This window comes from Mustela erminea, chromosome 5 (assembly GCF_009829155.1).
Source record: "Mustela erminea isolate mMusErm1 chromosome 5, mMusErm1.Pri, whole genome shotgun sequence".
Taxonomy (NCBI): Eukaryota; Metazoa; Chordata; class Mammalia; order Carnivora; family Mustelidae; genus Mustela; species Mustela erminea.
Genome location: NC_045618.1, coordinates 85236932 through 85253571, shown reverse-complemented (window position 1 = coordinate 85253571; position 16640 = coordinate 85236932). Strand labels below are relative to the sequence as shown.

General features: G+C 39.4%; 1 protein-coding gene across 2 annotated transcripts in view; it reads left to right on the top strand.

Annotated features, from left to right (window-relative positions):
- The first annotated feature begins 214 nt into the window (after positions 1 to 214).
- The window catches only part of BAZ1A (bromodomain adjacent to zinc finger domain 1A), a 92093-nt gene continuing 75667 nt past the window's right edge, over positions 215 to 16640 (top strand). The window contains exons 1-2 of one of the 2 annotated variants that reach the window (XM_032344020.1): positions 215 to 507; positions 12338 to 12616. In XM_032344020.1, the coding sequence (XP_032199911.1) occupies positions 395 to 507; positions 12338 to 12616 (392 nt within the window). In that variant the 5' untranslated portion in view covers positions 215 to 394. The remainder of the gene's footprint in view (positions 508 to 12337; positions 12617 to 16640) is intronic. The other variant, XM_032344019.1, reaches the window with a different exon arrangement.

Sequence of the window (16640 nt, the reverse complement as noted above, 5' to 3'; positions counted from 1 at the left end):
CGGCGGCGGCGGCGGCGGCGGCGGCGGGCTGGGAGCCGGCGCTGGGGGAGGGGGCCGCCGCCGTTCCCGCACCGCCCGCCCGCGGCGGGGCGTGCGGCCCCATTGTGAGCCGGCCGCCGGGCGTGCGGAGGTGGGGCGCGCCGGGAGGGCAGAGGCGGCGGCCCCGCGGGCTCCAGACCCCAGGAGCGGCAGGGGACGACCTCCGCTCCGGCGGCGGCCGCGGGCGCGTCAGTCACACAAAAGGCGGTGGAGCTCCCCCCCGGCGCGCGGACTGGCCCACGCCGCCGCCGAGCGCTCCCCACCTTACCGGCTCTCCTTTCCCTCCAATTCTGATAGGGAAGCGGGGCCGACGCGGGCGGCCGAGGGCGCGGGTGAGCCCGCGGGCGCACGGGAGATGCCGCTGCTACACCGAAAGCCGTTTGTGAGACGGAAGCCGCCCGCGGACCTGCGGCCGGACGAGGAAGTTTTCTACTGTAAAGTCACCAACGAGATCTTCCGCCACTACGAGTAAGGGCCGGGCCGGGCGCGGGGGCGCGAGGGGGTGTGGGGACCCCCTCCCCAGCGTCCTTTTGTCTCGCTCCTTTTCCTCGCCTGGGGCTTCTGGCGGGGCGACTTGGAAGTGACGGCTGGCCGCGGGCCCGCGTTTCTCCGTCTCCCCCCGCACCCCCCCCCCCGCCCCGAGCCCGACCCGGGGACGGCGCGGGGTCCCTGGGCGGCGCGGCCGGCCGTGGCGCGCGTGGGGAGAGCGGGCCGGGGCCGACGGGGCTGGGGTCCTCGCTCGGCCGCGGGGACCGCGTCCAGCCGCGGCTGCCGCGGGGCCGCCGAGCGGCGGAAACTCCCCGCCTCGCTCCTCCCCGCCTCGGCCACACGCGCACTCCGGGGCCAGTTCCGGGATCCCCGCCCGGCGGCCGAGGGGATCCCCGCTCGGGTCAGCGGCACGGGGCCGCTGTCCCCCGGCCGGGAGAGGGAATCCCCGCCCCCGGGGGCAGGAAACGAGGGCTGGGCTCCTCGGTGGGGAGTGGAGCCTGACGTCGGAGCTGCCCAGGGGAGGGGAGGGGAGGAGAGGAAGGGAGGGAGCGGAGCTGAGACTCGGGGAGGGAAGGGGCTCCCCGGCGGGCGGGGAGTGGGGGGTGGGGGGTGGGGGGCCGGGACGCGACAGCCTCCCGCGGCGGCCTCTCGTCCCGTGCGGCTAGGCCTCGCAGTGTGCGACGCGAGCTGAGTGCTCTGTCACCACCTCTTGTCGGTGACTAACTCCCGGCCCCGGAGAACTCAGCGTCTCCGCCTCCGGGAGACCTCGGTGAGGAAGAAGTCGGGCTCGGGCGGGGGTGCCGGCGGGGGAGGAGAAGGCGGAGAGAGCGGGGCACTGGGCGCCCTTAGTTATCACTTTCGCGTGGCCCCAAGGGCGGCGGTGGCTGTTGGGGGAGGGGGTTAAGACAAGTTCAACTCCAGCCTCAGCCAGTCTCCTCTTTTGATCCCGCTGCGCATGTGGGCTGCCTGACATGTGCCACTCGCTATTGTTTTGATAAGAATCCCGGAGCTGCCGCGTGTGTAGTTTCGGCTGCTAAATTTTCAGTGCCTCGCCTGGTGTGTCCCCAGAGATCCCCTTGGCCTGTGACACCGAGCACTGGGGGTGTTTTAGAGATCGGTGTTGAAACGGGATCTCCCAATTGAGAACCTGAATTGGTCGATCGGGGAAACAGCCTGATCCTCCCTTTTTCTGGTGCTCTATCGTCTCCGCTCGGAAGGAATCCCTTTGTGGCTTAGAAACCAAATGTTAGAGCAGCGAAGTAAATTGTGTGTAGGAGCCACTTTTTCTGAGTGGGGGCTTGCTCGAGGGAGGGCTTTACGCAAAGTCTGCACCTGTCCGAGAAAGGAGCAGTGACGTTAGAGAAGTCCGTTCCTTTGAGCTTTTAAAGTAAGGCTTCTTTTTCTTCAGCTCCACAGAAAGAGTTACACCTAAACTTGTTATATCTGGAAAAGTTTTCAGCAGACTGTGCTTTTAAATAGGAGTGCACATCTTAACTCTGCTCCTGTACGGACTTGTTTTGTTACTCAAATAGAGTTCACTCTTGTAACTCCTTAAGTGAATTTGGATTAGGTAACTTGACAACGACGACGTCTTTTTCTTTTCTTTTCTTTTCTTTTTTTTTTTAAGTTAAAATCCTTGGTAATACCAAAAAAAATTTTTTTAAATAGCATTTAAGAATGCCAACAAAATAGAAAATGGACTTAACTTTTCCACCTTGGTATAAGCAATCTTATCTTTTTGAGAGGCTTTTCTTGCTTTAGAAGGAAACAGGATATGACTGTCCTTTTTGAATTAAATTTTTTGTATACTTTGGTTCTGGATGATTTATATAATAATGGAGAAATCTGAAATATCTAAAATGCCAAAATAGAGGAAGAGATTTTTCGTATTCCAAACCTACTACCTTCCACTAATATTACGGAACTGTGCCCTTTGTCGTCTTATTAACAGATTTTTTACTTTAATAGCTGGTTTTTGGTTTTGTTGTTTGTGCTGAAGTATTTGGGTTTTTGCAGTTTACAAGCAGTTCAGGAAAGGCATTTGGTTTGGGAGCAAAGATATTTGATCATTTACCCTGAACAAAGCAGAGCTGCTAGTATTGTGTTCTTAGGTATTAATTTTTGTGACTTTGAATTGGCAAAAATGGAAGAAGACTTACATTTGTGTTAAATTTTGGATTACTTTCTCTCTCTTAGATGATTACAGAGACATCCTTCGAAAATTGCATTCATAGTGTATGGTATATGGTGATCCTTAGTATTATGGTAATCTGAGCCTTAACACAGGTCTGGAGAAGGAAACCTCTGTTTTTACTCATTCATTAAATCACCAGTTGGTTTATGTGAATTTGTTTGAAGATTACCCTTTAAGTGCATTATATGAATATTTGTCTTTTGTAATGGTGTGAAGACTACTGTGCTCACCTAATTGCTCAGGTTTTAATTTCTTGAATATACCTTTTCTACCTTAATCTCAAAGAGATTTTCTACATCTCCCTGCCTTGTTCCCTTTGCAACACAGTGAAAAGTAACTTTTCCCTCTGACTCTGGTTAGTAGAAGTTGCCCATGACCTTTTGTTAAATAGTTTTCTGTCTTTATCGTGCTTGATATAATAGCCTAACACTTTCTCCTTTGTCCTAGGCATCAATGACCATCTCTCCTTTTTATCTAGTGTAAGATCAGCTATTATTGCAGGGTAATGCAGTACATTTGTTGCCTCAAGTTTTCTCTTAGACCCTGAGTTTTTTGAGAAAGGGACTGTGACCAGGATGGATCCTTAGTGATTATACAGTACAAACTCCTTTTTCTGTTTGTTTGAACTACATGCTCTTTAACTAATTGCTAACTCTTGTTTGACCTGCTTTTCTTAAGTAAAGAAGACTCGTTAAAAATAGCCCTTTAACTGTAGGCAAACGCATAAGCTAAAGTAAGTATAGAAGAATAAAGTGGACCAATATCTTTGTATTATACACAAAAATAAACTCAAAAGAATTAAAGACTTGAACAGAAGTCCTGAAACCATAAAACTCTTAAATGGTAAGCTCCTTGATACAGTTATTGGTGATTTTTAAAAATCTGACACTAAAAAAGAAGGCAAGGAGAACAAATATAAACAAGTGGGGCTTCGTGAAACTAAAAAGCTTCTGCAAACAAGGGAAAACATCAAAATAAAAAGGTGAGCTACTGACTTGGGAGAAAATATTTGCAAATTATACATCCAGTAGGGGCTAATATTCAAGTTATAAAGAACTCATACAACTCAATAACAACAACAACAAAAAACTGACTAAAATATGAGCAGAAGATCTGAATAGATATCTTTCTAAAGGATCCATAAAGATGGCTCACAGGTACATGAGAAGACTATACAACCTTAATCATCAGGGAAATGCAAATCAGGACTCCAGTGAGATCCCGCCTCACACTTGTTAGAATGGCTTTTATCAAAAAGACTAGCGCGTTAACAGTTGCTGCCTACGATGTGGAGAAAAGTGAACTCTTCTGCACTGTGGGTGGAAATGTAAATTGGTGCAGCCACTCTGGAAGACAGTATGGAAGTGCCTCAAAAACTTAAAAAAGATAGAACTACAAATCGATCCCTCAACTCTTCCTGGGTGTTTATCCGAATTTTAAAAACCACTAATTTGAAAATATATATGCACCCCCATGTTCATTGCAGCATTATATACAATAACCAAGTCTTCATCACCCTAAGTCTTCATCAGTGGATGAATGGATAAAGAAATTGTGGTATATATACAAAAGCATATTACTCAGCCATAAAAAAATTGAAATCTTGCCATTTGGGACAACATGGATTGACCTTGTGGTCCTTATGCTAAATCACGTAAGTCAGACAGAAAGGAAAACTACCAATGATCTCTCTCTTATGTGGAATCTAGGGAAAAAAAAATAAGTTAAGAAAAATACTAAGCTCACAACCCTTCAACTCTATAGTCAGTGATATTGTAAGAGCAATGTTATGAGACAGATGGTAACTATACTTATAGTGAATGTAGCATAATGTTTAAGCTTGTCAAATCACTAAGTTGTATGCCTGAAACTAACTTAATGTTGTGTGTCCAACTGTACTTTAAAAAAGATTTTATTCCCCCTCCACCTCCAAAACCACACACACACACAACTAAGCTCATGGGCAAAGAGAGCAGAATAAAGCATGTACTTTAATCTTTTAGATAAGATAAAATTTATTCTGTAATTTGGTTAGCTGACAGTTTTGTTTTTATTTATGTTTTTAGGACTGTGGATTGTTAAAAAACAGAGCAGTCAGGTCTGAATACTAGGAATTCTAGAGTTGTGGGATAAGGAAGGTGACTTGTTGTATTACCAAATGACTTAATTTCCTAAATAAAATAACTTATTTCTTTAGCCATTTAGACCCTTGGAATTGGAATGTTTTTACCATCTCTGAGTGAGTTATACTTTTCATACAAAATGTAGGAACCTCTTCATTACTTATATGCTAGCTTATGTTTCAACCTGGCTTTCTAGTGAAAGGTGTTTAACCTGATTTTCATGGTTCATCAGCTCCTTATTTGTTAATTCAGTCCTTTCAATAGCCCTCTTTTACAGATAAGGAAACTGGATTTGGGTTAAAGAGAGTAAGTCTGAGATCAGTGTCAAAAACAACCTGTCTAGCCGTTGGTGACACCAGACGTTTCATTCACATACCTAAGACTCTGGAGGTTATTTTCTTATTTACTACCCCCATGGTACATATTATGGAGAATTTTCCCTAGTATTTGTTGAAGCTTGCAGAAATGTGCACCAGGAACATAGGACTCTGCTTTGAGTTTAAGCTTGCTGCCTAGATCTTTGGGTAGGCACTACTCTGTTGTCTGCCCAGACGTTTGGCTTCTTTACTGTATCCCCAGTGATTAAGCTCAAGGTGTTAAATATACAAACTAGAATGCCATCAGTTTACAGTGGGGAAAAACGTCTTTCACACAGACTGGTTCTCTTACTGATAATTAGGTATGTATGAAGTCTAATTATTATCTGAAGGCCATTTGGTGAGCATGGAATTTTTAAGAAAATTGGATAATCTTCATAGATAGTGTCTGCAAATTAGGTTTTCAGCTCCTCTTTAGGAATAAGTCTGCTACATGGTCCTGATATTTGGGTCTATGAGTCTTTTTTTCTTAGGTGGTATAGCAGAGATTCCTAAATGCCTTTCCTTTGCTTTTTATCCACTTAGTAGGCTACCATGTTTTGGGTTAATACATTCTTTCTTCAGACAGAACATGTCTTACCAGTTGCTGTATAACGAGCCATCCTAAAATTTAGTAGCTCAAAATAATCATCTGTTTTATTTGCTCACTCTTCTGCAGAATGCCAGTGTGGTTTCTCCTGGCCTGTGTGCTCACTCATTTAGCTATGGTCAGCTGGAGGCGAGGCTGAGGCTGTGATAGAGTAAGAGGTAGCCTCAAGTCACACAGCAGGGAGCTCAGCCGGGATGGCTTTTCTTTCTTTATGTGTATGTGGGTTTTTTTTTCTACCTTTATTGAAGTGTAATTTACCAATAGATTTGTAAGATATTTAAAGTGTACAATGTGGCATATTAATATCGAGATGGCTTTTCTTACCATGTGGTCTTTATCATCCTCAAAAGACTAACATGGGCTTCTTTAGGTGCTGGTCTCAGGGTTCCAAGAGTGTGAGAGCAGAAGTCTCTCAGTGTCATTTCTGTATAATGTTGGTCAAAGCCCGTCTCCAGACTAGCCCAGATTAAAGAGGTGGTAAAATAAACTTTCTCTCTTGTGAGGTTCAAGTATCAGTCATATTTCTAAGGAGCCTGCCTACCTTCAACTCTCTTTGGAGACAATCTACCACTGAGCAGCTGGTAAGATTTTATGCTTGGGCCATCCTGATTGGATTTTGGTAGTTCATTGGTAATCTCTCTGCAGTTAATCCCTCTTGCTACCCTTCTACCCAATGCCAGACTTTTTCTTCAAAGATGCTCAAGTCTTTCATGAGTTCCTCTGACATTGTTCCGCTATCACACTGGTTATTCTATGTATTTTTCTAGGCTCTTTTTGCAGATATGGTACCTGAACAGTTAGAATTGATAACTATTTATTGAGTGCACATGCAATATGCTGGGTATACATTATTATTATCTTATTTAATTTTCATATTAACTGTTTATGGAAGATATCCCCATTTTATAGAGGGGAACCAGGTTCGATAAGGTTGTGTAATTTACCCAAAGGTTACCACATTCTACAAGTGGTAAGCTGAAATTCAGACACTTTCCTCTCCTTCAGTGTCATGTGTGTACTTTCTCTGTTTAGATACACATAAAAATAAATGTGGGCTGCCAGTGGAGTGTATGTTTGTTTATTACCCTTGACACTATGCTTTGCAGAGTCTGGAGATACTGAGATAATTTGTCCCTCTAGTGAGAATAGAATGCCGTAACACAATGGCATAAATCACGTGTGCTATGGAGCCTGTGTAATGGGACCATAGAAAATGGAGCTGATAACTGCTGGGGAATTGAGGAAGCCCTCGAATAAGGAGAGAAGATCTGAGTTGGGTCCTGAAAGATGGAGCTTTCAAGACACAGAATGGAGAAAAAGGGCGTTCTAAGCAGAAAATATGCTAAAAAAAATACTTTTTAAGCTGAGGAAACTATAGAAAGTCATAGAAGTATGAATTTGCAGTCTCACTTAAAATTTGCCTTTTTCACATTCATTATTGTTAAGCTAGGAGTTTTGTTAAGCTACTATAATGTTTTACTTTTGTTGATACCTATTTAGGGTTTTAGACTCTAGATTTAAAAAATCTTTATTGCTATCCTCCACCTCAGTGTCATCTACAGATTTTAGGAGCCTGCCTTATATGTCATTATCTAAGCTGAGGCAGCACTGAGTCAAGTGCAAAGTAGTATGTCATTAAATGTTTTTTAAAACTAAGCATTATATTTTTAAGTAATCTGACTTCTTCCCATTTATGAATAAATGTAATAATCATCTAGCTGATTTTTCTCTAACATAAGGCATGTTAAGTCTGCCATGCCCAAGATCTCCTAATTTCCTGCTTTGTAATACTCTCAGTGGGAGATATTATTAGAACACTATGCTGTTTTATAGCAACTACTACTTTTCTAAGTTTATAAAATACTTTCCCATCTCTTGGTATTATATGCCGCTTAAGGCCAGAAATTATGTTAGTTTTTAACCTGTGGCTGCATTTCTCAGTTATACTAAATATGTTATGGACAGAGGAGTTTGTTTATATCCTTTAGATCTTTTGTGCAGTATTGTGCTGAGTCTTTCTTAAGTTTAATTGATAAAGTTTGGCCCTTAAGGAGAATACGCTTTGCATTTATCTTTTCTAAATTATATTTAGCTTCTGGTTTTTATGTCACTTCATTCTTTTTGTTTATCTGTTTTGGTTTTGGTTTGGTTTTTTTAGTTCCAAGTTTTTATTGAAACTCCAGATAGTTAACATGAATATTAGTTTCAAGTGTAGAGTTTAGTGATTCATCATTTAGGTACAACACCCAGTGCTCAGCCCAAGTGCCCTGCTTAATACCCATCACCCATATAACCCAGCCCTGTCCCCAACTCCCTTCCAGCAACCTCTCAGTTTGTTCTCTGTAGTTAAGAGTTAGTTTTATGGTTTGCTTGTCTTTTTTTAACCCCTATATTCATTTGTTTTGTTTCTTAAATTCCACATGTGAGTGAAATCTTGGTATTTGTCTTTCTCTGATTTATTTTGCCTACCGTAGTATTCTCTAGTTCCATCCACATTGTTGCAAATGGCAAGATTTCATTCCTTTTTATGACTAATATTCCATTGTGTGTGTGTTTATAAATAAAACATCTTCTTTAGCCATTCATCAGTTCCATGATTTGGCTATTATTGTTAAGGCTGCTATAAACATCAGTCATGTATTCCTTCAAATCAGTATTTTTTTATCCTTTGGGTAAATACCTAGTAGTGCAATGATCATAGGGTAGCTTTTAAGGAACCTCCATACTGTTCTCCAGAGTGGCTTTACCAGTTTGCCTTCCCACTAACAATGCAAGAGGGTTCCGCTTTCTTTCGTACTTGCTAATAACATCTGTTGTTTCCTGTGTTGTGAATTTTAACTATTCACATCATTCTTACATGTTACATCATTCTTAATCTTATTCCACTAGATTTTTAAGTTTTCCAAATGACCCTTTAAGTTAACAGTATGTTGCCCTTTGTCCCTTAGTTTGTTCACCAGAGTATTGGTTGACTTTATATTAATTAAAGGTGTGTTCTTGCTGGCAGTCGAGCTGTTAACTCAGAAACAATTTTTTTCCTTAAGAAAATAATAATAAAGAGAAAAAGTCCTCAAATTATTTCTTAAAGGGCCAGATAAAATAAAATTTTAGACTTTGTAGGCAATGGTGTCTACTGCGCCTGCTCAACTCCACAGGACATAGTGAGAAAGCAATTACAGACAATACCTAAAGGAATGGGTGCGGTTATGTTCCATTAAAACTACAGAAACAGGTGGAAGGCTAGATTTGGCCTCCAGGCCAGTAGTATACTCATCTCTGGTAAAGAAGATGGTTGAAGGAATGTAGTAATAAATCGGACACATAATTATATTGGCCTAAACATATTCATACAAAACAATATTTTGTTTTTTAAGAATTTTATTCACAATAGCAAAATGTGCTTCTTATAAAAGTTTCATGATCTTAAATTCTTTTTTTTTTTTTAAAGATTTTATTTATTCATTTGACACAGAGAGATCACAAGTAGGCAGAGAGGCAGGCAGAGAGAGAGAGAGGAGGAAGCAGGCTCCCCGCGGAGCAGAGAACCCGATGCGGGACTCGATCCCAGGACTCTGAGATCATGACCCGAGCCGAAGGCAGCGGCTTAACCCACTGAGCCACCCAGGCGCCCCATGATCTTAAATTCTTATAATATAGAAATTGAGGAGGCACTGTTACCTACCCCCCCAGAGTTATTATTAGAAGAATCCTGTATATTTGAATGTGTACGGCAAATGGATGAAGAGCAGAATTACAGAAGTGTGAGAAAGTGAAGGTATAAAATGTTAGAGATACTACCATGCTGGTAGGAGGTAATGAATCAGGAGAATTGGGCCTTTTTTTAAAATTTTTGCTTGCTTGCTTGCTTGCTTGCTTTAAAAAGGCCATGATGATAGTGTCTGTGTCTGCCTCCCCCTGAGGGTAGATCTTTGTACACAGCAGGGCTATAATATAACAACTTTGCAGAGTAGATACACACAAGGGAAACACAGTACAAACACTTTGCAAGAGGAGCTGGGAACCTGGGTGTAAAAGGAGAGCCATATGTACAGCAATGGTTACTGACTATCCTATTTTTCTGCCTAGTAACACGTTTAACGGAGGTTTGTGGCACTTGTGCCATTGATTTTTGGTATTTTGAACAACATCAACACATCTAAGTAGTGTTTATTGCAACTCAGTATAAAGTCTGTCTCCCTGACATGGCGTGAAGTACCCTAGGTGACCAAATACCAAATAACTTTGATTAGAGCTGTCAGGAGCCATTATTTGGCCCAGGGGTTTTTAAGAACTCGAAATATGACTAATCAGAATTAAGATGGGCAATAAAAGTAAGATACATACTGGAATTTGAATACTTAGTAACCCCCCAAATAATTTAAAATATTTACATATTGAAGCATTTAAAGTTCATCACATATTGAAATAAAGCATTTGGGAATGTAGTGGGTTAAATCAAATATGTAAAAGTAATTAATATAGAAAATTAGTGTTTCTCTTTAAAAAATTTTTTAATTCAGGCATTAGAAAATTTAAAATTATATGTGTGGCTAGCATTCTATGTTTGCTAGCACTGGTTTAGAGACTAGTTAATGTTAGATACCTAAATTTGAAATATATTTTTCTTAAACAGTATTATAGTTTAAACTATCAGAAGTATACCTCACATACATCATGTGCTGGTTATGTGTTGGCTTGTTAAGCTAAGTCTTACAGTTATGTTTGTTCCAATAATAAAAAATTTAAAACTTTTATAACACTTTCTAAGTGAACTGCTGTTTTAGGCAGTAAAACTTAAGACTTCTTTCAAGATCATCCATTCATTTACTTTATTCTGCACCATTGATAGCCACTTATTGGGTATATATATCTGTTGTCGATCACTGACATACATAAATTTTCTTGTTAATAAGAACCTTATTGCATTCATCTTTTCTCTGTCTGGTATCCCTTTCTTCAACCCTACTTTTCCTTTATAACCTAACCACTTCCTCAAAAAAACTGTTCTAAAACTTCTTGATCATTTTTTCCTGTTTCTCCTCCGTCCCTTCCTTTCATCTCCCAAGGATATTTACTTATCTTTTAGGTATCTTTTGATCACCTTGTAGTTTTAATTTTAATGATATACATCCATTATCACCTCTACTAAAAGGTACATACTTCAAAGGATCTTCATTGTACTGAATTAGATTCATGTAACTTGACGAATGCATCAACCTCTTTAGATCTCATATATATATATATATATATACATATATATATATTAGGTTATGATTAGTTTCTCTTTTTTTCCATACATTTCATTTTTTTTGTTGTTCTTTCTACAAATATATGAATGAAACTATGTTAAAGTACATCAAAGTATAGAGGAAGGAAAGATATTTACCGATACCTTACCGCTTAGAGGCAACCATTATTACCTTTTTTGTGTATGTCTAACATTTTCTAAAATTTGTTGATTGTAAAAACAATACAAGTACATGCTCATTATACAAATTCAAGCAACACTAGACATACTTAGGATAACAAATTTTCCTTTTCCTTCCTTCTCAGTCCTTCCCTTTCTCCATAGGGAATATCTGTCTACAGTATTTGTATAAGTACACATTTTTTGTTCTAATTAGTGAATATGGGATTGTATATTCAGTGATTTGAGGTTTTTCTCTACTTAGTGTGCCCTAGAAATCTTTCCATATTATGGATTTCTTGCATTTTAAAACTGACTGGATAGAATTTTGAAAAGAAAGAAATGTTCATGTTAAGAAATTCCAACAGTGCAGAAAAGCACTCAGTAGAATGGTCCCCAGGCCCATCCATACTCTGTAGCTATTGGCCTTGATTTTTGTGTAACATTCTAGAAATCTTTTCATGCTTCTTGAGCTGTCTTTCTTTTTCTGCCTTCCTTTTTCTTTCTTTCAAGTGGGACCATATTATATATATTGCTTTGGTAAGCTTTTACTTATAAAAATACAGGAGGAAATCAAACTAGAAAGTTGGTTTTTTTTTTTTCCCCCGTGAGCATGTTATTTAAGAACTCTTTTCATACTGTTTTAATGACTATGATTTTTCATTATATGAAGTACTGTAATTTACTTAAATTTTCTCATCATTATATGCTTAGATTTGCCAGTTTTTCTCTATTATGTTAGAGCTTTTTAAAGTTCATAGTTAAGTGCTTAAATTGTCCCTAGTGTTTTGGCTGCTTTGGAACAAAAAGCTTTAAAATTAGAGGAAAAAAGAAAGGTTGAGTTTATTTTCAGTTTCACTCCTAATTTCAAAAGTGATGGAAATCAAAGTCCAATTTTAGCTGAATGTACCTTTAAATTGCAAAATATAAATGTCTAGTTTAAATATACTTTTTGTTAGCTTTGTATTAATGCGTAAGTTGACCAATTAGTAAGCCCTTCCTTATTCTATGATTCTATGTAAAATTTTGCAGTGAAGCCACAATCCTTTATCAGCTTTTAATGTAAAATTTTTGAAATGATAGGTAATAAATGGATTTCTGTTTTTGTTTTTTAATCAGTGACTTTTTTGAACGAACCATTCTGTGCAACAGCCTTGTGTGGAGTTGTGCTGTGACGGGTAGACCTGGACTGACCTATCAGGAAGCACTGGAGTCAGAAAAAAAAGCAAGACAGAATCTTCAGAGTTTTCCAGAACCACTAATTATTCCAGTTTTATACTTAACCAACCTTACCCATCGTTCACGCTTACATGAAATTTGTGATGATATTTTTGCGTATATCAAGGATCGATATTTTGTTGAAGAAACTGTGGAAGTCATTAGGAACAATGGTGCAAGGTAAAGTACTTCTAATTTTTTCTCTTGTTACACATACATTCACATTACTCACAACTCAAAGTACACAAAAAGGTGAACAGAGGAAGGCTTCCCTTCTCTACTTCCATTGCTCTCTTACCCTCCCCACAGATAGCCCTAATAATGTTAGTATATTTTTCCAAAGCTTATGTCTATACAGACCACCAGAAACATATACACATAGGTATTTGTGTATATATGTGAATGTGCACACACACACAATCTCCTGTCCCTTTTAATGCTTGATACCCTTTTCTTTTAAAATATCTTGAACATTAGTCCATTGCTTTATGAACCACCTTTCTTCTCTTTTTTGTTTATTGTATAGTAAGTTCCATTGTATGGAAGTTGCATCTTTATTTCCAAGTTAAAAAAAAACCTTAAAGATACCTATTTTGTCATTATTATGCTACCTGATAGTTTAAATATACATGTACATGTATTTCTTACTGGGTTTTAGTAGTTCCTCTGATAATACAAGGACTGGATTTTATATACTCCACTGGGTTCTCTTTTACCCGCTCTTCAAGAAAAAATGAATTTTTCATATGCAAAAATTTTAAATGACTTTATCTATGGCATTAAGTTAAAAATTATTATTGCTTTCCTCAAGTCTTAAGCATTTGTGATTGGCTAATACTTACCATAATATTTTCTTATTTGCATTAAAACTTTTTATAGCCTCTTGGTATCATGTAATTGGTAGTGTCATGTGTCTCGTTTCTTTCACTGACTAATGTTTCAAAGTTTATCGATATTTTAGCATGTATCAAGATTTTATTTCTTTTTATTGATAAATTCTACTTTATGGATCTGTCAACATTCTGTGACAGACATTTAGGTTGTTCCCACATTTTGGCTATTATAAATAATGCTGTAACAGGCAATCATGTACAAGTTTTTGTGTGAACATATGTTTTCAGTTCTGTTGGGTATATACCTAGAGGTAGAATTGCTAAGTCATATGGTAACACCATGTTTAACGTTTGAAGAACCTCCAGACTTCCAGAGCAACTGCATCATTTTACATTCCCACTGCGGTGGATGAGAGTTGCAGTTCCTCCACATCCTCACCAAGTGCTGACTGTGGACAATTTGCTATTCATCTTTTTTACTTTGCCATCCTCGTGGCTATGGAATGGTATCTTGCGGTCATTTTCTTTTCTTTTCTTTTTTTTAAAGAATATGATTGTAAGGGCCTTCAAACTACTTTTATTTTTATTTTTTTTTAAGATTTTATTTATTTATTTGACAGATAGACATCACAAGTAGGCAGAGAGGCAGGCAGAGAGAGAGGAGGAAGCAGGCTCCCTGCCAAGCAGAGAGCCCAATGTGGGACTCGATCCCAGGACCCTGAGATCATGACCTGAGCCGAAGGCAGAGGCTTAATCCACTGAGCCACCCAGGCGCCCCTCTTGTGGTCATTTTCATTTGCATTTCCCTAATGACTATGTCAAGTTAAGCATCCTTTCATGTGCTTATTGATCATTTACGTATCTTCTTTGGAGAAATGTTTGTTCTGGTCCTTTGCCCATTTTTAAATTGGGTTATGTATCGTTTTAATTACTGAGTTGTAAGAGTCCTTTGTGGTTTTGGGGTACAATCCCTTATATGATTTGCAGCTATTTGCTTCCATTCCATGAGCCGTCCTTTCACTTTCTTGATGGTACCATTTGCAGTACCATCTCCCCTTAATTTTAATTTTTGTTTCTACTTACTAATAGTGTATACCTTTTGTTTCGATCTCTGGTAGTACTTACCAGTGGTCCTAAAGACTGCTTTATCACCAGAATTAGTTTTATTGGAAAGAGCATGCTAAATTACAGAGAAATGGGGTGGATGCCATTCTTAGGGTGAATTAGTCTGTATAGGTACTCTGGATCCTCTCACCTCAGTACTTTTTTCTCACCGTCTCATTTACCTTTAGGTATTCCTCCCCTCTTTCTTGTTGCATTTTATAAGTATAGATTAGGTGCTTGCCTCCTTACCAAGACTTTCTGTTTTGAAATAAGAGATCAGCCAACAGATCGTTCTAGAAGATCCTTTGTCATTGCTATGGCAGAATAGGAAAAACAAAACCTGACTACTTGAGGAAACAGTTCAGCTCTTTATCCTCCCCATCCTGATTACCACCTAGCTTGCCTGTCAGTTGTGCAGACATTTGTTCTCTGCTACTTCCTTAGAACCTACTGGAGAAGTGAGAGAATCAATGGTCTATGTAAAGAGCACTAAACTAGGATTATATTGCATTACGTTATTTTATGTTACATTACATTACATTATATCAGCAGATACAACCTCATTGTTTCCATTTATAGATGAGGAAACAGATCCAAAGAATTTTGGTAATGTTTATCATCTATTACTGATCTCCTGCTATTTACTTGCACTGTTCTAGACACTGGAAATATAGCAGTGAACAAAAAGAAGTCATGGAGCTCCCATTTTAGTCTTATAAATAGTAAGTGGTAGGATTTAAACTCAGGTAGAGCTGACTTACAAAATCATTTCTTACACTGTATCATTGTCTCCTTAGTTTCAGATTCTGCTATTTATTTGCTCTGAGCAAGTAAATTCAAATTCTTTAAGCTTTAGTCTTTTTTCATCTGTTAAATGGACCCCTGCCTTACAGGTTTGACACACAGGATGAAATGAGACAATGAAGGCGAATTTTTTTAAACTGTATTCTATAATATTGCATTTGATACAGGTGCCTTGTTAGTATCTGAATGTATGTAGTGAGGCCATGCAGTTGGACGGATTGCTTTTGTTTTTTGAGAGATCTCAGTGGTAAAGTGACTACAATAACTGCTTGGGCCACTTTAACTAAGAATCAAATTTCTCTATTGTAGCTATGAAAAGAAACCCCATAGTTAACAATTTCACTAAGAAAGATAGTTGTTTTATTTTTGAAGATGGTCATCCCACTTTTGTACATGGTCTAAAAAATGCTGCAATAGAAGGTTTTTGTTTTTGTTTTTAAGATTTTATTTATTTATTTGACAGAGAGAACGAGAGAGCACAAGTAGGAGAGAGAGGTAGCCCAGTGCGGGGCTCGATCGCAGGACTCTGGGATCATGACCTGAGCCAAGGGCAGATAACCTAATCATCTGAGCCACCCAGGCGCCCTGCTGCACAAACAATTTTAAGGCATCTAAGTTTCAGTAACTTGATCTTCTTTTTAACATCATTGTTTAGTGAAAGGTTGGGAGTATGGTGACCTAGAACTCAGTGCTCACATGATAAACCCACTCTTACTCCCTGCTCAGCCCACCCTCAACCCACGCCTGGAACTGGAGAATAAAATCAGGAAAAAGAAGGTGGGAATCACACCACAAATACACATTTGGGATTGTTGAGTTCTCTCTCAGTTGAAGGATAGGGTTGGAATTTGAGAGAATCTGAAAAACTGAATCAATATAATTGTGTATTTGGTAATTTTTTTAAATTAAAATGGGCTTTGGGCAGCTTGTTTTCAGACATTTTATAGGCACAGTCAAGATATTCTTGGAGTTCAGAGGAGATTTGAAGCAACAGATATGAAGAGGTACCGCTAAAAAAGTAGGTATACTGACAGCAAGAAGTGGCACCTGATAGGAAAGAAGGAGATGGAATAACCACTAACTACTGTTGATTGCTTGGCTTAGTATTTAATTTGGTAGCATTAGAGGACATTGCAGAATTAAAAGTATCGTAGCATTTATTGAACTTTTCCTGTATTCTAGGCACTATGTTACATGCTTTCATTTCAATTCCCATGATATTGATTGGGAACTCAGAATTTTCCAAAAGTTGTATGTTCCTTAGTATTACTGAAAAGTTGAAAACTTAATGTCCACACAAAGACCTGCAGATGAATGTGTATAGCAGCTTTATTACTAACTTCCAAAATTTGGAAGCAACCAAAATGTCCTTTACTAGGTGAATGGATGAATAAGCTGGTACATCCAGGCAATGGAATATTATTCAGGTTTAAAAAGAAATGAGCTATCAAGCCATGAAAAGA